Source organism: Nuphar pumila, chromosome 10 (assembly GCF_984573655.1).
Source record: "Nuphar pumila chromosome 10, dmNupPumi1.hap1.1, whole genome shotgun sequence".
NCBI classification, from domain to species: domain Eukaryota; kingdom Viridiplantae; phylum Streptophyta; class Magnoliopsida; order Nymphaeales; family Nymphaeaceae; genus Nuphar; species Nuphar pumila.
The window spans coordinates 9490201-9510335 of NC_143258.1; the positions used below are offsets into that span (position 1 = coordinate 9490201).

A 20135-nucleotide genomic window follows, 5' to 3' on the forward strand; every position below is an offset into this window, starting at 1 on the left:
AATTGCTTTATTTTCAAAGGTCAAGAACAACCCTTGTCCACACCAGTTCAAGCTTAATTTTCTATTGTCATCACCTCTCCTTTGACCACCAATCTCACTACTTTGTTTCAGTAGAACACTCTCAAGAACAAAGTCCACCAATCTCATCAAGTAGTGAGTGAAGTCCAAGGAGTCACTCTCATAATGTCTTTGCTGATCCCATAAGACAAAATGACCCAAACCAGAGTTTCGAACCAATTCCTACTATTAGTGTTGTTCCAACTAGAATCCACTGTACGATTACTTGCTTTCAAGATAAGACGTTGAAACCAAAAGTCTTCCAAGCTACAAATTATCCTATTCCTACAACCCTTCTTACTATCCTTCTTCAAGACCATGAACTAGTGTCTTTCAAAAAGGCCTTTGGCATGATGCTATGCAAAAAGAATATGAAGTGCTTATAAAAAACAAGACATGAACAATAGTGTGATGCAGGCCAAATTATGGAAGACCATAATCCAAATTTTGAAAGCACGAATCTTTATCCAATTCTCCAATTGCTTGAACTTGTGGGTCCCACCCATGAGATGCCTCTCCTATTTTTGGAGCTTGAAGACTCTGTGAGAGACTAGAAGTGGTGGTACAATCCTTCAGAATTTTTGAGGTTGATGGTTCAGAATAAGCCCCAAAAGGTAGGTCTGAATTTTTAACGAACAAATATTACAATTTGAGCCCGACAAACTTAAGAGAATCGAACTTGAGATTCTTTAATCGTGGGACCTAAGGTATACTTGTCAGGGGTGCAAAACCTTACTGGATATGGTGGGAAAAAGATCTGAGATTTCTCGCGGTTGCAGATTGGGTAAAATAATGAAAACAAGGTTAAACGGCTAAATCAAGTAAGTGTAGTTTGTACCCGTTAAAAGTTTCATGTGCAGTTTTGGTCCAAAACTGACAGGCTATGGTATAGGGGTTCTAGAGATACCTAGGAATGTGCGTGAGAGTCTGGGATATGATCTAAATACACAGAAAGTCTGCTGATGGTTATGGGTGTTCAATTTAAAAAATTTAGGTGTTTCAGGTACCCGGTAGAATGCGGTTTTGGATTTCGAGATCTAGAAAACCAACAAAAGCTAATCTAAGGCTAAAAAAGGATTATAGAGGTAGCTTGGAGGTATGTAGCAGGCTGAGGTAGATTTTCTCATGTTATAGAACAAGGATATATGATTTGCACCTCAGAGATGCCACTCGGCTCGCCAGAAAAGCAAAACACATGGTTTGGGGCACTTGAGATCTCAGGCTCCAGTGAAGGGGCTGGACATCCACCCCTTGTATGAGTGAAATGCAGAAAGGTCTATAGAGGACCATAGGTCATGAGAGAGGAGGGAGAGTAGAGAGAGAAATGAGAAAGAGAGAAGACATAGAAAGAGAGAGGGACAACCAAAGAGAGTTGAAAAAACTTCATTTTCATTTAATCGATAAATAAAATAAGCTCTCCCAGACCTCCTTATATGGAAAGAGCTGGGGTTGAATTCTAATTATCCAATACTCTATTTGATTAAAAAAAACAATAACCTATCTAAGTTAGGACTCCTACCTATCTAACTCCACACTAATTAGTCAAACTAATTAAGGACTCTTTAATTAAAAAATAATTAATAAACTTCTAGAAGGAAGGACCTCTGTTAAGACTCTCTGGATTCACACCCCTCTCGTATATGGCCCTTTTGCTAATTGACATGTCGCTTGGTGATGCCATGTATTCAACTTCTCTTTTTTACTGAGACTCTGAACAATCAGTTTTTTCTTAACTAGAGAAGTTACTTTAGTTGACATGTCATCACCATTAGGACTCACACACTGCTGATCAACCCTCTTGGGGCTCTAGAGGCGAAATCTAAATCCTCGGCACTAGATTTGGATCATCTTCTGAATTTTGAGTTATAACAATTAAAGTGACACCCTACCTTAAAATAGGGCTCCATAGAACTCATGTAGAGGGCTTTGAATGCCTCTTTAATAATGAAAAAGAGAAGTCAAAATAAGGTTCTAAAATTGGAGAAGAAGAAGATTCTATTTGTGTTTGGTCAAGTAGGCTTAACCAAGAATAACCTAACCTATTTGAGCCTAACTAGATTTAGTTTTAGCTCTTTGTAGACTTCTTTAAATTTAGGTTTATATTTACTATTTATTTGACAATTGTATAAGGCATTAAGTGCCCCTCTTTGGCTTATATATAGGGTTTTATCTCAGCTTGAATGGATTATAGATCAAGAAATGAAATTAGAACTTGTCTCTTATCCCTCTCTCAAATTTGTCCCTCTCTTTAGCTCGAGCTCCTACCCCTTGACTTGTTTCTCAGTCAAGGGCTAGTTCCGCTCTTACAAATTGGTGTGTTGGTCCCTTGTGGTCTGATTCACTTCAGTGGACCAAGGCTGCGGCCAAGGCCCACCTCCATCCAACGTTTCGAACTCGAGTCCCTAGCAGTCTCACCTTATCCAAGTTGACCCTTTGAAGCCTTGGTCTTTCCTCAATTGAAGCAACCCTACAGTAGACCTCAACCACATTTTTCAAACCTTAGTAAGTTATCCTATACCTTTTCCTTAACCCAAATTGAGTTTAGGAGACCACAAACTCAATTCAACCTAAACCTGATTTCTAACTAATCTTAAAAAGTTGGCAGACTTCGTAAAATCACTCAGCCCTAACCATAAGGTGTCTGAATCTGAATTTCAGACCCAATACACTATAGGGTGTCTAGTGTCTACCCTCCAAATTCCATGATTTATTGAGCTAACTACAAAGAGAACTCGATTTTACAAGTTGGTCGGTTTGTCCCCAAAACTCAGTTTGTCCATGTCCTCTCATGTTTATCCTTCCACTTGTCCAAGTCATAGATCATTGTCTTGGTGTCGCTTGCCCCTGAAATTTTAACTGAACCTAGTTTAAGGTGTCTAGAATCATCTCTAAATTTGGGATTTTCTACTGAACCTTATAAAAAAACTTGAATATTGTGTTCCTGTTTTGACCATTAACCTATTTCTTAACGTAACTGAGCATTCTTGCTGTCCAAAAATTCTTAACCCAGTCCCAGAAATGCATTTAGTGGTATCAAAGTGAATGATCCTTCATTATTCTAGATTTTTTTAAAAGTGAATTATGCCTTTGTCAACAAAATCACCAAGAAGAGCAATAGCAAGCACAATGTGGTTGGAAATTGTGTAACTGGTTTTGTAAATGGCCTTCAAAACATCACAAATTTGTTGTAGCAAATCCAAGACACATGATTGTAGTCTCAACTCGCTGCTTATGGTGAAGAAGTTCTCGCAAAACGTGTTGAATTTCTGACACTGTAGCACGTTGACCAAACCGATGAGAACGATCTTGCCATCATCTCTGAGGTTGACACATCTCTTGAAGGATAGTTGGAGGAGGTGTAATCGGACCCAAGAACTCAAGGTCTTGGTGTTCTATTTCAGCAAACAGTAAAAACTCCTCCACTTTTATGATGATATATTTAAGGCAAAAGGGAAATATGTAAGCCAAATGAATTCCCCTGAAAATATACTAGGGTGTGCCATAGAACACCTCATTGGTGAGAAATTAAAGTTGAACCAGTGACACAAGCAATGCCATGGAACACTCATTGGGGTTACATTCGAAAAAGAAACCTTAAGGGAGTTTGGACGCTGGATTTACAAAGACCTATGTACCATGCACGAGGACTAGCCCAACCCCACCTTGGTAAACACATTTGGGAAAGAATCTAGAGAAAAAATATAGAATGAGCTCATGGCTTAGGACCCCAAACCCTAGAAGGATGTTTCGCCAAGGCAGGAGTAGAGGAGAAACGACTAAAAAACTCAGCCTTCGTAAAGAGTCTTAGTCGATCTACTGATTGGCCAAAGGGCCGCAAAATGAATGAGGTAGAGAAAGTCAATTTAAGAGTAGACTCTAAGGTGAAACCCAAATTTACTTGGAGGACCCAAATGATGAAAGAAGATGTAGTAGGGTCAGATAAAGCTCTAAAAACCTCTAGAGCCATTTAAGATATCTTCCTTGACATGCTCAATATGAGAAATCAAATGGGTAGCAGAGAAAGGAAGGAGGTTCTCATTAAGTTTGGAAACATGTTGGCTAAACTCACCTTCCTACACCTCTAAGGTTCCCAGCACACTCATATCTCTTCTAAGGCGCACAAGGTCATGACCATGTGGTCCAACTGCAACTTTGAACACCCTATAGTATCTTATTGTAGCCATATTGAGAGCGAACAAGGAATAAGTGTGAAACCTGAGAAGACCAAAGCCATGCTCACTTAGCCTAAGCCCACACCCACCGAGGTCTTGAGAAGGTTCCATAGACCTAGCAAAAATAGTCAAAAGTTTATAAGATGCTGCAAAAACATGGTTTTCCTTTCGAAAGCAATGTTGAAAGGGAACACCTTTGTTTGGTCAAAAGATCCAAAATCATCTTTGTGAAACTCGAGCAAGTCGAGTGTGAGGCATCCTTTCAAGCCTTGCCCAAATTTTCCAAAGTGTGCATTGCGAAATCTAATGTGTGTGACACTGAAAGAAGAGTCGATCTAATAGGCCACCAAATAGCTTTTGTAAACCTCATCAATCATGCCAATGCATTGTCGATGTATGTAAAAAAAGTGATTGCCATCAAATTTGGCACTTGAAAGTGAAGATTGTGCCTTCTTGAAAAGCACTTCATGGTCCACATCGACTATAAGACCCTTAAGCATTCCATGAAGCAATGTGTTTTGACCCTTCGTCAGTACACGCGGGTGGACAAGATGATGACATACAAATTCAAACCCCAATGCAAGGACATATGAATTCATGTCACTAATGCCTTAATTACCCCATTAATTAGAGAAGGTGAAATTGAATATTCTTTTTTGTAAATTGGAGCAAGGCATGTAAGATGAAATATAGAAAAAAATACAAGAGCGGAAGAGGACCGTTGAGGACGGTCCAAGTACCCACCCCACTGGTCTATATATAAGGGCTTTGTTTCAGCTTGAATGGATTATAAACCATGAAATGAAATTAGAACTTGTCTTTCATTTCTCTCTCAAATTCGTCCATCTCTCTTTAAGGATGACTCTCTCTGTAACTCGAGTCCCTACCCCCTAACTTGTTTCTCTCTCAACAGTTAGTTTCTCTCTTACGAATCGTTGTGTTGGTCCCTTGTGGTCTGACTCACTTTCATCTGGCGGTTCAAACCCAAGTCCCTAGCGGTCTCACCTTGTCCAAGTTGATCTCGTAAAGCCCTGAGCTAAACCAACCCCGGTATAGTTTGGTTTCTTGGAATTCTAAAAAGCAGTCTACTGTGTCTTGATATAGTACAAAATCAATATGGGGTTATTACTAATACAACAACTGAATTGAATTGACTTTAGTTTCTCTTAAAAGAGTTGGGAATAACTTGTATTCAAGTTCTTGCATTGTGGTGTGACAATGTTGAAACTTTCTATCTAGTAGCTCATCCAATTTTTCACAACGGAAGCAAATACATTCAAATTGACCTTCACTTTGTAAGAGATAAAATTGCCTAAAGAAAACTTTTCGGGATGAACACATTGATGTGCTTACTAAACCACTTCCTTCTCAATATCAGTTGCTCTGTCACAAGTTCAATGTGCTGCCCATCCCATTGAATTTGAAGGCGACACAGTTTGGTTGGCCTAGATCCGGATCCAGTATGTCGGGCCCAGCTCACGAACAATCCAAAGCTGCGTTAAGCAAGGAAAGTCGTCCAACAAGGAAGATATCCATAAGATGAAGGAAACTTTTTTTAAATATCAAAGGAGCGAAGATTGAGAACTTTTCAACGTGGATGTAGGCAAATCCTCTTGTGGAACAACGTTATATCGTGTTTGCTTGTGTGCATTTTATTTGTGTTTTAGTTAGTGCTGGGTAACCCAGAATTTTACATGAGTTTTACATCTATGAGGACTGGTTGGTGAAAGGATGGTTAGGGGGCATTTGATTCGCAGACAAACCGGACAACTATGCTGTTGGCTGTCCAAGTCTAGTCCTGTCCTATCCATGACAGTTACAGTGGTGTACCTGTCCAGTGTTTGCATCGACCACTTTGGAATGCGATTGTCCATGTGACCAACGTTTGATTATGGTCTCTAAGAACCATACCCATAAGTACATCTCCAACGGCCCTGCACAGGTGGTTTACTTTGTTACCAAGGAAAAAAAGTACAGGCTCTTTTTAGTGCATATAAAGTAGTTTGTCAACATCAACTCCATCAGTTGGAGAATTAACCAGGCTGAACATCTGTACGAGGAATTGTAGAGTTCATTTGGACTGAAGTTGGCTTGGAAGACCTGAACTCATAGTCCTGAATCCCATATGCTATTCGCCGTCTACGTTATGATTTGAAGAATAGACAGATCTTGTTTAAAATTTTAGAGAACCACAGGCCGGCCAGAGTAAGACATAAAATTGAAGATTCATTTTTTTTAGTTCCATAGGTTGGTAATTTGTTTTTTTATTGTGTGCAGCTCTAGTATCAAGTTCTGGATCGCAACTTCATTTGGAAATCAACGGAGGGAAGTAATTGGCCCTCCTCATGGATTGAATAAATTGAGGAAACGAAAAAGCAAAAGGAGGCCCAAATTGCATGTCTCACTTTTGCTTTTATGTACAGAATGAGAATTGACATCAAGTTCACAATGTCCAAACTAGAAAAGGATCTTCATGTCAAATTTGAAAAACCTACAATGCCAGCAGGCATGAATTGTGAACCTAAACCCTGAATTATTGAATTCCCATATGCTCCCATTTTCCAACAATTACAGTGCAAATTGTCAATCAACTCTATCAGAGCTAGCAAATTTTCTGCAGAAGTTGAAATACTATGCCTACATAAAGCTGGTCTACAGTGTCATGGAATTGGCACATCAAAGAGATGAATCCAACTTTCATCATCATCATCTTCATTTTGATTCCACTGAATCTGAGCAGAATTCTCTCCTTGTTCTTCATTCCTTGCAAATCGACCCCGCACACGAGGCCGGCTGTCCGCCAATGTCTTCCGGCAAGCATACTAGTTATAAAAAGCAGGGAAAACAGATTCAGCAAATATGAAAATTGGCCTGTTCTAATGATAATTTTTCTTAAAAAAAAAATGAAAATTGACATGTTTTTCCAATTTGAGTCGTTTGTTCAGAGTTTCCTAAAAATCAGAATGATACTTCTTGAAACAAAGTTGTAGCCTGCCTTCATACCGTGATCTTTTTAGTGAAGTTCCTCTGGTTCCTTTTGCTCCTGTATCTTTGTATCCTTTCCTTTTTCTCCTCTGCATTATACCGAGCGACCTTCTGCAATCCATTGCCAAAATTTTCGTGTTCCAATGGGCTTTCCGATTCATGGCCTGAATACGTCCTCTATATGCATAACACCCACAATTTATATCATGAGAAACAAGTGTCGATCATGAAATTCTCATTAAAGATCCAAAAATTAACAATAAGAAATGACAACAGTTTCAGACTCGAACACAAAAAGAAAACAATTTTTATTTTTGGGCTAGGACAAGGGAAAACCGTCCATCAATGACCGCACATTGGCAGATCTACGATTGGTAAAACTCTTGAGGTCTCTCTCGCCCCACCAATACGAGTGCACCAAGCTTCAATCTTGGGGCAAGGGACGCATCCGTGAGTTGCGAACTTGTGACGTCCCATCAACTTGGCGACATTCACAAGTTGCCTCTACTACATGAGTGGAGGCCTTGTGAGCACTGGAACAGAAAAACTTTGGTGCAGAGAACATGGCATCTACACTACACTACTATTTGAATGGAGCGCTTCTGGGAGACAAAGGAACACATACCCAAAGAATATTTTCAATTTCAACTGGAACAGAGGCTGGCCCTTAACAGAAACATCACACAGATTGCACTAGAAGATTTCAGCAGTTGATCAAGATACTCACCTGCAAATCACCAGTACTAAAGACCCTTCTCAACGACGAAGTACAGGATTGGATGCCGGAAAATTCGGGCTGAAACGCGGAATCCTCTGACGGAGACCGGAGCAACGGCCGGAAAGGTACACTTTTGTGCCGCAGGAGAGGCGAACTCAGCTGCTCCAGTGACTGGCTGCTCAGGCTCCTCTGAAACATGGCGGCCCGCTGCAACTCAGCGTATCCGTTTTGGCCGAAGCAAGGCGCATTTTCCGGCGATTCGTGGCCGGAGATGGCTAGGAAGGCAGACGGTACGATCATGCATCCCAGCTCGCTCGGACTCTCCGGCAGAGGGAGGCTGGCTGCCGCCGCCGCGGACCAGATGCCGTTGGTGGCTGCTGGCAGTACCGGCATCGGCAAGGCCGGCGCCAGCAGCTGCCGGAATTCGGTGCGTCCTGCTGCAGCGCCGTACAGTGCGTGTGCCATCCTCGGTCTCGGGTTGTGTCCGAGCCCCCCCCCCCCCCCCCCCCCGGCCTCTCCAACATTTATGCAAGAACCTGGGTGACGTGGAGGATGACGTCATCTACCTGAGGTGACGTTACATCAACGATTTTTTTTTGACTCTCTCTATTATCTGTGCTGCCATTGGGCCACGTCATCAAAACGTTGACCATGGACCACCAGTCTCACACGTGGCAATAATCGTACCCACCACCATCGGACGGGCTAGGTTGCCTTCACTCGCTGGATTCGGATCGAGAACAGTGGACCAAAGATCTGGACGGCTGCAAGGATGTGAACGGTTAGGACTCGGTTGAGATGTAGGCATTACTGAATCTAAGCTAGCTAACCGGATATTGCCTAATTGGATTTGGAGTTGGGTTCCAAGACAAATGGGAAAAGCTAATATTGAATCTGGATCCATCCAGCTTAAATAACTAACTGGATATCCCTTTAATATGCAATCAGATTCATGAATCAAATTTGGATTATGATGTAAAACTGTATATACCATTTTCAGGAACAGATCCCTCTAAGCCTGCCATGCTTATGGTTTCTTTTCCAACGGTGTAAACCCGAGGGACACCTCGGTGGTGGATCTAAAAGATTTTTATCTTTACGTTAGGCTGGATGGCAACGTGTGTACTGTTTACGTAAATAGCTCTCAGACAAGGGAGATGAAATCGTTGGTGATGGAGAAGTCCCAAAAGGCTAATTTTGTTACCGAGGAACAAGTTTAGCCACGTCACTTGAGAACGACCCAAGTTCGTGAACTCGAGTGATTTCAGTTGCCTCAAGGTCATGTCTTGCACCACGTGAATGCAGACAAAAGCATGAACTTGGTTAGGTATCGTATGATTCCAAACACGCGACTAGAACAAGCACAGCATGCTTGACGTGTTCCGAATCTTTGGTACAGGTCGCAGTGATACGATTGAGAGAAAAAAGGGGGAGAAGAAAAGGAGGATTGTGGCTTGCACTATGCTTGACAATGTGAAGCTTCACCTTTTTATAGTATGGTCACATGGGATTGGCTTGTTTTCTCCAAACTTTATCTCTCTCCTCCTCACAAGAATTATCTCACTTGTGCCTTTCACAAAAAAGTGAGCACCAAACAGGGTGTGTCAACGCACAACCACTGGGGAGTGTGCATGCACATATGCATGAGAGAGAGAGAGAGAGAGAGAGAGAGAGAGAGAGAGAGAGAGATGCTGCCCTCCAGGTTACTGCACATTTGGCTGGGTAGGTCAGCTTAAGGCATTCAAGATGAAGGAGTACACCACGAGTTTGATACTAGTTATGTGTGTCTGTTGTCCTAATTGAATGCTATGTTCAGCAGGTAGAGGAGTACTAGTGTGCAATTTTATACTGCAGACACCAGGATTTTCATACCATAATAATGGTTTTACCTCGTTCTAGAAAAAACAGTTGCAGGCCATGTTCAGATAGATAGACGCATCATTGATCTCCAGCAAAAGGGAGAGAGAAGAGAAGAGAAAGTGATAGGGTGCAACTATGCAGCACAAAAATGATAAATCACTGCTTACAAGATGATTGACTTGCAAAAATTATAACCATAAATTGCAAGACAATTGAAATATATGACGATTCTCTTTTGAATTGAACAAGACATAGTTGGGCACGCAGTGGTGAGGACTATTTTGCAACTTGGCAGCAATCATGAATTTGAAAATCAAAAGAGCCAATAGCATCCTGGTTTCATTTGCACATGCCAAAGATTCCCTTTTAATCCAAAAAGCAAACCTATACCAAGGGTTATAACGTGGGAGGAACTTCACCACTACTATCAACTATCAACGATATTGATGAGAGTAATCAATCCATCAACAAAGTGATCCTTCTTCACACACATAAGTCAGCCGTCCCACCAATTATATGTCGAACCTGTTAATTAGGAGGAGTTTGGGTGGTACAGATGAATCTTGTGTTTTTAGAAACTTGGGTTTTGATAAAGATCGGCTCCGGTAAACCAAAGTTTGCCAATCTGAACTTTTTTTTAATTGTTTGGATGACAAAACTCAAGTTTTCTAACCTTTTATAAAGTTTTTTTTTTTTTGCAGAATAGCTCCCGCCATACTGGCGATTTGCAAAATAGTCTCTGCCATATGAGATTTTTCAAATTGCTCCCCGTTAGTGCAAAACAGTCCTGCTAAGTTGGCGTCAAGCTAACTACGGTTAGGGGTTGACCATGGATATATTAACAAAAATGACAAACTCTCTCCAACATGTGTTTTCCATTTTCTCCAATCAGTCTTGGCTTTATTTGTTCTTTGTCAAAATGGTCCTCGATGAGTAGGGATGTAAACGGTTAGGATCCGGGTTTGGAGTTGGATTCTGATTCGGATGAAAAAAGATAAAACCAAACTTGGATCCAACTAGCTTAAAACCCTGTATTTACACTTAATTCAGTTTTGGATTTGGGTTTGAATGCAAAACTTAATACCAAACCCAAAAGCAATCGGATCCAGATTTGGCTCCCAAACCCACTTAATGGTCTCCGATTCTGTTGCACCCAGTCATTTTTACTCACCTTCTGAAAATTAGTGCCCGTCTTATTTGTTTTTTGCAAAATGATACTCCCATCGGGGCGGAACCATCAATTTGCGTACCCATAAAGGGCTGTTAATCTCAAGGACTAATTTGTGAGGGATAATGAAAAAAACGGGGGTCAATTTGCAAAATATCATAAGGTAAGGACTATTTTGCAAATCTCCAATAAACAGGGACTGTTTTGCAAAATACCTTTTTATAAAATACTGAAAAAAGAAAAATAAACTTTATATTTGTTTTACAGTTTCTGACTGAAAAAACTGAGAATGATACTTTCTGCATTGTACAGGATCGTTAAGACAGTTTTTGGGGCTGTTGGGTGCCCCAAAAGTTCACAAATAACGAGATTCTGACATTTTTCAGCCACCCATTGCCGGAAAAATTGATAATCGTACCACCTGATATGAATGTTACTCTCTTGGCTCTGACCTATAGCAGCCAGAAATCAGCCATAATAATAATAAAAAAGAGCTATAAACTTTTGATTATTTTTTCCCATCACAAACCAGACAAAAAATGACTCGACTGGTGGGAGGTGATGGACACCCCTCCCCCCTGAAAACCAATTTCTGCAAACTGATAAAACAGGGGGGAAGCGTTTTTCCCAGAAACTGGATTTTGAGTAAAACCTGGCTTGTTTTTTTTTTCAATAGGCAGAGTAAAACCTGACTTTCTGTTTTTTCCAATAGGCCGAGCAAAACCTGGCTTTCTAAAACCTTGATTTGCGGCACTCAAATAGTTCATTAAACTGAGTTTTCTGTGGTAAACCAAAAAAGTATCCAAAATCTGATTTTTGGATACTTTTTTGATAGCAGGCAGTGCAGACTTGAGAAAAACGAATGATGATCATCCATAAATCAATTACACGCTCATATTTATATTAAAAAATCATGGAGATGCACATGATGAAAGCAAGAATGGAGCACGTCCAAGATGACAAGGGAAAAATTGACTAGGCCTGGCCCCATTTGTTCCAAAAATTGACCTGGATAATCTGATTTATAAGAGCAGACGTTTATTTAGGTTGGTTAAATCCTTAGGGGCACCAGAAATTCCTACTAACAGTAGCTTCAACTCTGTGCCACGCCATTTACTCAATCTATATCATTTCTTACTTGCGTGTTCCTTTCTAGTGGGCCCTTTTAGCAACTTGGGTGCTGCAAAATGGACAGGGTAATTATTTTGCCTCCTTATATATATGAGTCTAGTCAATGCTGATGGTTGTTCTTTTCACTATTATTCCAAGTTTTCTAGGAATTGATAAGGGCATTAAGTCTGTTTGCACTCAACTTGCATTTGACTGGGGAAAAAGAAATCCCCACTATGAATACGACTCAATGCATGATAGCTGCCTTTATATTTTAGTGTAGAGACAGAGAGGAGGGAGTATCTAGCCTTTCCTTTTCTTGATCCATATATAACTGCTAACTATAACAACACCAAAGTTACCTTCATTTAGGTCAAATACAAATAGATCTTGAAACTGAAGCTAACCAAAGACTTGCCAAAATGGTCAAGGGTGATTTTACCACATGGTGAAATTCACGAAATTCAATGCTGTACTAGCAGAAATATCTGAACTAATTGTCTTTAATTTAGAATTTAACCAATATTCCATCCATTAATTCACTGTGGATAGTTTTTCATTGGCTTCGACCTTGCTGTGAAAAACACACACTTCGGGTACTGAAGTTACCATATTGTTTAACTTAAGGCTATGTGGTGGGAAGCTGCACCGAGTGGTACCTTGAATAACTGGTGGGGTCTGATGCGATTCTAAATTTTGCAGACCCATATGTGAACCTAAATTTTGCATACCCAGAGCCAGCTCCTAAGGTTTAGAAAGTGCAAACAATTCTCTTGCAAAATGATTTGGAACTGTTATTCAAGTTTCACTTATTACAAGTCATGTCACATCAACCATGCAGCCACCTCATCAGAGCAGTCACCTAGTGTATGAGATCCCAAGAGAATAAGAGTGGGGCCCACTCATTAGTGTCACCAAAGAGCCTTCACGGTTCTTCCAAAGAAATCGTATAGGCCCTTAGATTTCCTCCTTACAAGATTTTGGAAAACCCCAAGTAGGCCCTAGTGAGTTGGACCCTCTTTAAGGTGACATGGAGAAGGTTTTACTAAGGAATTAAGAGTTGATATTGCTTTGTTAGATATGTTGGCATTTGAGATTTTGTGATTACTTTTATTATGTTTCTTTGGCCTATATATAAAGGCTCATTTTGATGTAGATGTTGATATATGAAATTGAATCAATATTGCCTCTTTCTTTCTCAAGAAATCACCCCCCTTTTATTGGAGGATGACTCTTCCTCTCTTTCTCTCATTTGCCCTCTAAGCCCCCTTCCTTCCTTCCTTACCCCTTTGACTTGTTCACCCTATCTTAGGGCTCATCTGGTTTGTGTAAGGTAGTACTAGCTATTCCAAGGTTCGATACTTACCTAAGATCTAAGTAGATTCACACTCTACTTAATACGCGTTCGAACTGCGCCAACTTTCATAAAGGACTCCATCCACTCATGTCGTGTATGTGGTTCCTAAGTTTTTTTGGATGATCAAAACTCATTCCCAACCTTAAGACACTCTTCCCTAACCATATAAGTCTTTAGAACTCATTTTCCTAACCATCTCTAAGCTTAAATCTCTTATAAAGCCAAAACTATAAATTTTTAAAAAATTATTTAACTTAAAAATAATGTATCTCCTAATCTGTACCTAATTCAAACAGAAAAAATTAACTTCAAACACCCCTACCTGTCTTTAATCAACCCATAAAAAAATTGAATTCTAATTATTCTCTATTAAGAAGAATTAAATCCGACACTGAAACATTTTCTACCCAAAACCCATTCCAGAAAGAGACTTGATTCAAACATGTGTCATGACTTTGTCAAATTTTAATTTTCAAACAAGATTGACCCAGACACTTGAATTTTATCCAGACCATATTTAACTTGTCTCTAGCATAACCTTAATTTATGTGAATTTTTTAATTTTTCTTCTAAGAAAAATTATTCACTCTCTTATGGTCTGTTAGAAATCGAACAAAATCTAGTTCCTAAATAAATACAGAATTTTTCATAATTTTATCTCTGCAACCCTGAGTCACCTAAACATGAAATTTGAACCCAAACTTTTCTGAACTTATTTTTTCATCATTTATCGTGTTGTATTTTGAGAGAACACATTTTTTCTTTAAACCCAGCCTATACCCTACTTGAATTTGTTTAATAACCTTAAACTTTGACTTGACCAAACTTCACCTAAGTTTACCTAAACTCTAAAAACTGAACTTAAGCCCACCGAAACTCATCACCATCTAGCCTGCCTTTAAAAAAAATGAAGGTAGAATTTGTAGCATAAAAGGCTTAGATGTCTTGTCCTTTCCTTCTATCCTATCGATGAGTTGAAGTGGGTTTCCTAATTCAGGAAAGTAGTTAGTATCTTCTTGGTTCTTTCCACAAATCAAGATAAATAACGTTATTAAAATACTAAGTTGGCATAACTATGGTGTCGGCATTCTGTCTTTGTCACCACCATCCTGTCTCTCTTCTAGGCGTTGCAACATGCAATCATTTGAAATTTTCTCTAAGATGAACCCACTAACAAGTGCCGGTAATCATTCTAATTTTTTATTTAATGAAATTATGACTGGACCACGTGTTGGTAATTCACACACATTATACCAGCAGAATGCTTGTGCACAAGTGCAGAAAAAAAACAGTGGCATGACAAATATGGCAATTGGCAGCCATGTTGTATGACATTTATATGTTTTAAAAGCAAAAAATAAATTGGTGAGGTAAAATGTATTACTCTTAAACAAGCTAGTTATGGTTTTCTGAACATGATTTTTTTTTTTGAGATCTGATCCAAGTTTGGAAAAAAATAGTTTTGTCATAAATCTATTCCATATATGTATATACCATAGCAAAACTCCATTCGAAAACATGTCTCCAACCAAACTTTGAAAATAAAATAAAACAAGGGGTTTGGTGCAGTAGAAGGAGCCTTGGCCATTGGAAGGGTGGTCCAAGTTTCATTCTCATAAGTTTTCAACCTCTTGCATTAAGGAGGGCAAGGGATAAAAGCCACAAGGGATAACCCTTTGTTTATCTCTTGCTCAGCCGAAGCCAGGCAACTCCATAGGGCAAGGGGTGTGCCACGGGTTTACACCATCGAGAAAGCAACAGTAAGTATGTCAGACTTAGGGTCTCTGATCCCGAGGGTGGTTTCTCTATCCTTTATAAAAAAAATAAAACAAATGAAATTGTCCTTTTAAAAATTGGCAAAAAAACTTGTTCATTTGAGAAAAAACCTTTGCAACATAAAAACTAAATTTATAAAAAATACTTTTAAGAAAAACTCAATCATCAACCAAATTGGGTCAGATATCGGATTCTGATCATGGTGATTCTTGAACATGAACCAAGTAGTTTCTGCACGCTAACTTGATTTTCAAGGAAAAATCTGATATGTTTGTTTTGCCTTCATCGTCCAGTCCAACTCAAAGTTTTTTTTTTTCTTTTTAACCACACAAAGAAACTGCACCGGGGTTAGAGACCTGATCACGTTGGTCTTAGCCTATGTGTAACAATTTGACACTAAGCCAATTTGTTTTTTTTTTTCAAACAAAAATCAATAGGTTTTACCCAATATTAGCTAATCAATGCTATAGACGCTTAGATTCATAATAAGTTACAAATTTCTCAAATAGGGATTCAATTTTGGTATATAAGAATAATAATACTGGTGTCAATTTAAAGACTAACCCAAATTCTTTTACCTTTTGTTGTTTATTAACAATCCAGTGCTATAGAAGCAAATTGTTACATGTACTTTTGGTTAGCCAGCTAAGTGCTCTTTTCTATAGGGATCGACTACTATGAGCAATGATGTAATATCTTATAAATTGGGTAGGGCGGTGGCATGAATGTCATTTGGGGTACTTTCAGGGTAGAAGATTAGGCCTCAGGCCATGTAACATATTTAGTATTGGAAGAGCAACATCCAGTGATATTAAAAGCGCGCCTCAAGGTGCAAAAAAAATGTCTCGCCTTAAGGTGAGGCCCTTTTTGCTTTGAGATGCATACAAATAGTGACAAATCCCTAAAAACACATGTTTCATGGGTTATGAGAAGTGCGCCTCAGGGCGAGGCACACCTCAAAGTAAGGTACATGCCTCAATCAACATAGGTCAAATGGGGACCACCCTAAATAGGGTAGAGCCGCGCCTCTCACCTCTCCCTCTTTTTCACCTCTCAAGTCTTCCTCTTCTCTATCGCATGCCGACTTCCCCTCTCTTTGTCACCTTACCGTCTCGTCTCTCCCTCTTCTCTCTCGTCTCTCCTCTTTGTATGCATCTCGTCTCTCTCTCTCTCTTCCCTCTTAACTCACTTTACCGCTCTCTCATTCTTCGCTCGCTTGTCATCTCTCCCTCTCTCTTGAGTCTCGTGTCTAAGAAGTAGAAGAAAAGTAGCATCAACAACATAAGAAGAAGAAGAAGAAGAAGAAGAAGAAGAAGAAGAAGAAGAAGAAGAAGAAGAAGAAGAACTTGAGCTCGACTCTCTCTATCTGGCGACAAGTGTTTTTTCCTGTATTAAAGATTTTTTTGTAATTATATCATTTTTTCTATATTGATGATATTTTTCAATGTTGTCTATTGCAATATGAATCATGTTTTTTTTTGTATTGATATTTTTTTGTAGTCATATCATTTTTTTGTATTGATGATTATATTTAATGTTGTTGATGCTGTCTATTGCAATCCAAATCATGCTTTTTCTATATTGATGATTTTTTTTGTAATTATATCATTTTTTTATGATGATTTTTTCAATGTTGTTGATGTCTATTGTAATCTGAAACATGCCCTTTCTATATGGATGTTTTTTTATATTTTTTATTGGTTGTTGCTTCATCAATAAAACATTTCTTTTATTTATTTGTATTTGTAGATATTTTTAAAAGTTCTTTTAAGTTTTTTTTTTAAATTGAGGCTTACGCTTTACACCCCGCTTTAGTTTTTTGGTGAAGCGCTACACTACTCCTCAACGCTTTTCACAACAAGATCCCAATTGTCACCTTGAAGCATTCACCATCAACAAAGATCGACAAGAGGCTCTACTTGCAAGGAGGAGCCAATTCGATCGGTTCTTGAAGATCTAACCAACAAAAGAAGAAGTGGATGTGCAGGAGGCTGTGAAGACTCCATTTGTGTGAGATTTCACCATCCATCTGCTAAGAATAGGTGAGAATATTAGAACTAGATGTGAGAATTAGAGTTTAATCCAGTCTTGAGTCTGTTGTTGAATTCTACGTGTAGAATCAATCTACCTGAATCTTGACATTCATCAGTGATATTTTGTTTGGGGTTTGATGTTTTGAAGCATCTAAGCATCTAGAAGCAATTTTCTACAAAATTAAGCCATTCTTGAAGTTGTGGGTGTGAGAAATAGACTTGAAAAGCCGTTCTTGATAGAGTTCAAGTGCACCTCCATATTGGAGTTCCAAGAATTGGATTGTGGGATGTGATTTTTGTGAAAAATTATGAAGAATTGCTGCAAGGTGATTATTAGGTCAGATATATGAATACACATTGATTCACTATAAGGATGAGGGTCAATAGCAGTGACTTTTCTCGCCGCAATTGCCTATTTATCCCCCTTATAGGTCTATAACAACGATAAAAAATGGTCGCCAATTTTTTGCTTTAGTTAAGTAATAACAATGATATTTATAAGTCGCTATTAATGTATGATTAAACATCGACAAAGAATCTCAACAGAACTAGGTACACCAAAAGCAATGACCACCCTATAACAATGAAACACCCTATAGCGATGATATTTTAGTGTCACCGTTATAGCCTGTAATGAGAATAATTAACTCATTGTTATAGTCTTTAACGACGAGAAGTAAGTCACTAGTATAGTCTATTAAGGCGACAATTAAGTCATCATTATAGGTTCTAACGACAACATAGGGTTAAGGCCTATAACGATGAGACAAAAATGTCACCGTTATAAGCCTTAAGCCTATATTTTTTTTTATATTAGTTTAATTTTTTTTACATTACATTAAACAAATGGATCATACAATTCAAATATACACTTCAAACATCCTCAAACATAACATACATTCAAATATAAACATACACTTCTCCAACCTCCTCAAACATTTATCCTCTCCAACCCTCTCAAACATTCAACTTTAAATATAAATTTAAATATAAACATACACTTCAAAAAACAAACATACATCATCTCCAACTTTCTACATCCTCTCCAAACCTGCAACAAACATACTTCTAAAAAAAACATACATCCACTTCAACCCCCTCTCCTACATCATCCCCAAACTTGCAACAAACACACTTAATTAAAAAAACAAACATGCATCCTCTCAAACCCCTTTCCCTATATCATTTCTAAACCTTTAATAAACACACTTAAAAAAACAAATATACATAATCTCCAACCCCCTCGCTTACATCTTCTTCAAACTTGCAACAAACACAATTCAAGAATGAGTATAATCTTACAATTCAATATATATATATATATATATATATATATATATATATATATATATATATATATATATATATATATATATATATATATATATATATATATATATATATATAAAATAATTATGACAATGTTAATGATGATGATAGCAATATGAGAATTCAGTCCGATAACTTATAGATATTTTAATCACATTATGATTGAAGACTCGATAATGCTTTCGATTTTTCTTGCACTTTCACGAGAATATGGAAAAACATAAAAATAGCATTAACAAAATATCTTTTAACATTCAAGAGGATATCAACTTCAATTCAATATCTCTCTCTCTCTCTCTCTCTCTCTATATATATATATATATATATATATATATATATATAATCAATTTCACACTAACTACAACATCTTATTATGATAAAAATTAACACAGGTCAAACAAAAAAAATATAAATAGACATGTGTCCTTAGAATATAACATGACATCAAAAACTTCATGTTCATCCAACAAATAGACATCTGGCAGTTTTATCTACGAGAAAATAAGAGAGATCTAAGATAGGGTATTCTGTCTGAGAGAATCTATGAAGGTCTGCATATGCTCTCTAAGCTTCCTAGTTTCTTCTCTCTTGCTCCCATTGTTGAAGGAGTCACTCTCGTTCTTGTCTCTCTCTTGCTCTTGTTATTCTCTCTCACGCTCCCATTGAACTCTATCCATCCTTTGTTCTTCTCTTAATGGCTGGAGCTCTTACTGCATCGCCTCCAGCTGAGAAGATAGCTTTTAAACACGAGTTTTGCCATTGGATGGAATGACAAATGCACTCATCCCTCTTACATATTTAGATCGTTCTCCAAGAATTTTGGCGAAGACAACTCACAGCGACATAGACGAGGCTCCTTGTGAAGAACATGTTTCACCACTTTCAATCTGCACAGAGTGCAGCTTGTTCTGCATGAAGTTAATATTTGGTTATCGGTAACTAATGATAATGTACAAAATAAAATAAATGAATATGGTTTTTCCTTTGCTGCAGATGAATGTCGTGTGATCTAAATGAGTGTGTTTCTCCTCATAAAACATACTCATTATTGGTTTGTTCCCTTCCATTTCAGTCTGTGAATAAAAAATTTAATATTTATTAAATCAAACATATTTAACACTATACTACTATATAAAAAAACTTAGAGAATAAAAAGCTTACCTTCGTATGAAACCTTTAGATGTACAAAAATGATCCACTGGTATGTTGGACCGTCTATTTTTGCTCTGTTCGCAAAATTTTTCTCTAATGTGCGTTGTTAACCAAAGGAAGATCAATTAGTTCATGAAAATCTAAAAATTCGAATATATATTTATTTATAAATATATATCAAATATTGACTGTACAATAAGCACCAATGAAAAAGTTGCAAATCCCTTTCCACACTTTAGAGTCGACTTCCTCGGGAGGATGTTTTGCTGCTTCCTTGAGTATAATAGTTAAAGTTGTTTATCTATGATAGCATAATGTTTAACTATATCTTTGTCTAAATAAAACTCGGTCTATACTAAATTATTAAAATATAGTAAATAACAGTTTTATTATGGATTAATTATTTATCAAACTATAG

The 20135-nt window shown here is 38.0% G+C and overlaps 1 protein-coding gene across 1 annotated transcript; it reads right to left on the bottom strand.

Moving 5' to 3' along the window:
• Positions 1-6558: 6558 nt before the first annotated feature.
• LOC149823458 (uncharacterized) lies at positions 6559-8412 on the bottom strand. The gene is made up of 3 exons (XM_090020052.1): positions 7942-8412; positions 7233-7391; positions 6559-7051 (listed from the first exon to the last, which is right to left on the bottom strand). The coding sequence occupies exons 1-3, from the start codon at positions 8395-8397 to the stop codon at positions 6890-6892; spliced, it is 777 nt and encodes a 258-aa protein (XP_089876178.1). The 5' UTR covers positions 8398-8412; the 3' UTR covers positions 6559-6889.
• Between the last annotated feature and the right edge of the window lie 11723 nt (positions 8413-20135).

Excerpts from the sequence above, each read along its gene's own strand:
- LOC149823458 (XM_090020052.1), bottom strand. The coding sequence starts at position 8,397 with ATGGCACACGCACTGTACGGCGCTGCAGCAGGACGCACCGAATTCCGG. Across the intron at positions 7,392-7,941 it reads TTAGTACTGGTGATTTGCAG|AGGACGTATTCAGGCCATGA; the intron begins GTGAGTATCTTG and ends TTATGCATATAG. Across the intron at positions 7,052-7,232 it reads ACTTCACTAAAAAGATCACG|TATGCTTGCCGGAAGACATT; the intron begins GTATGAAGGCAG and ends TTTTATAACTAG.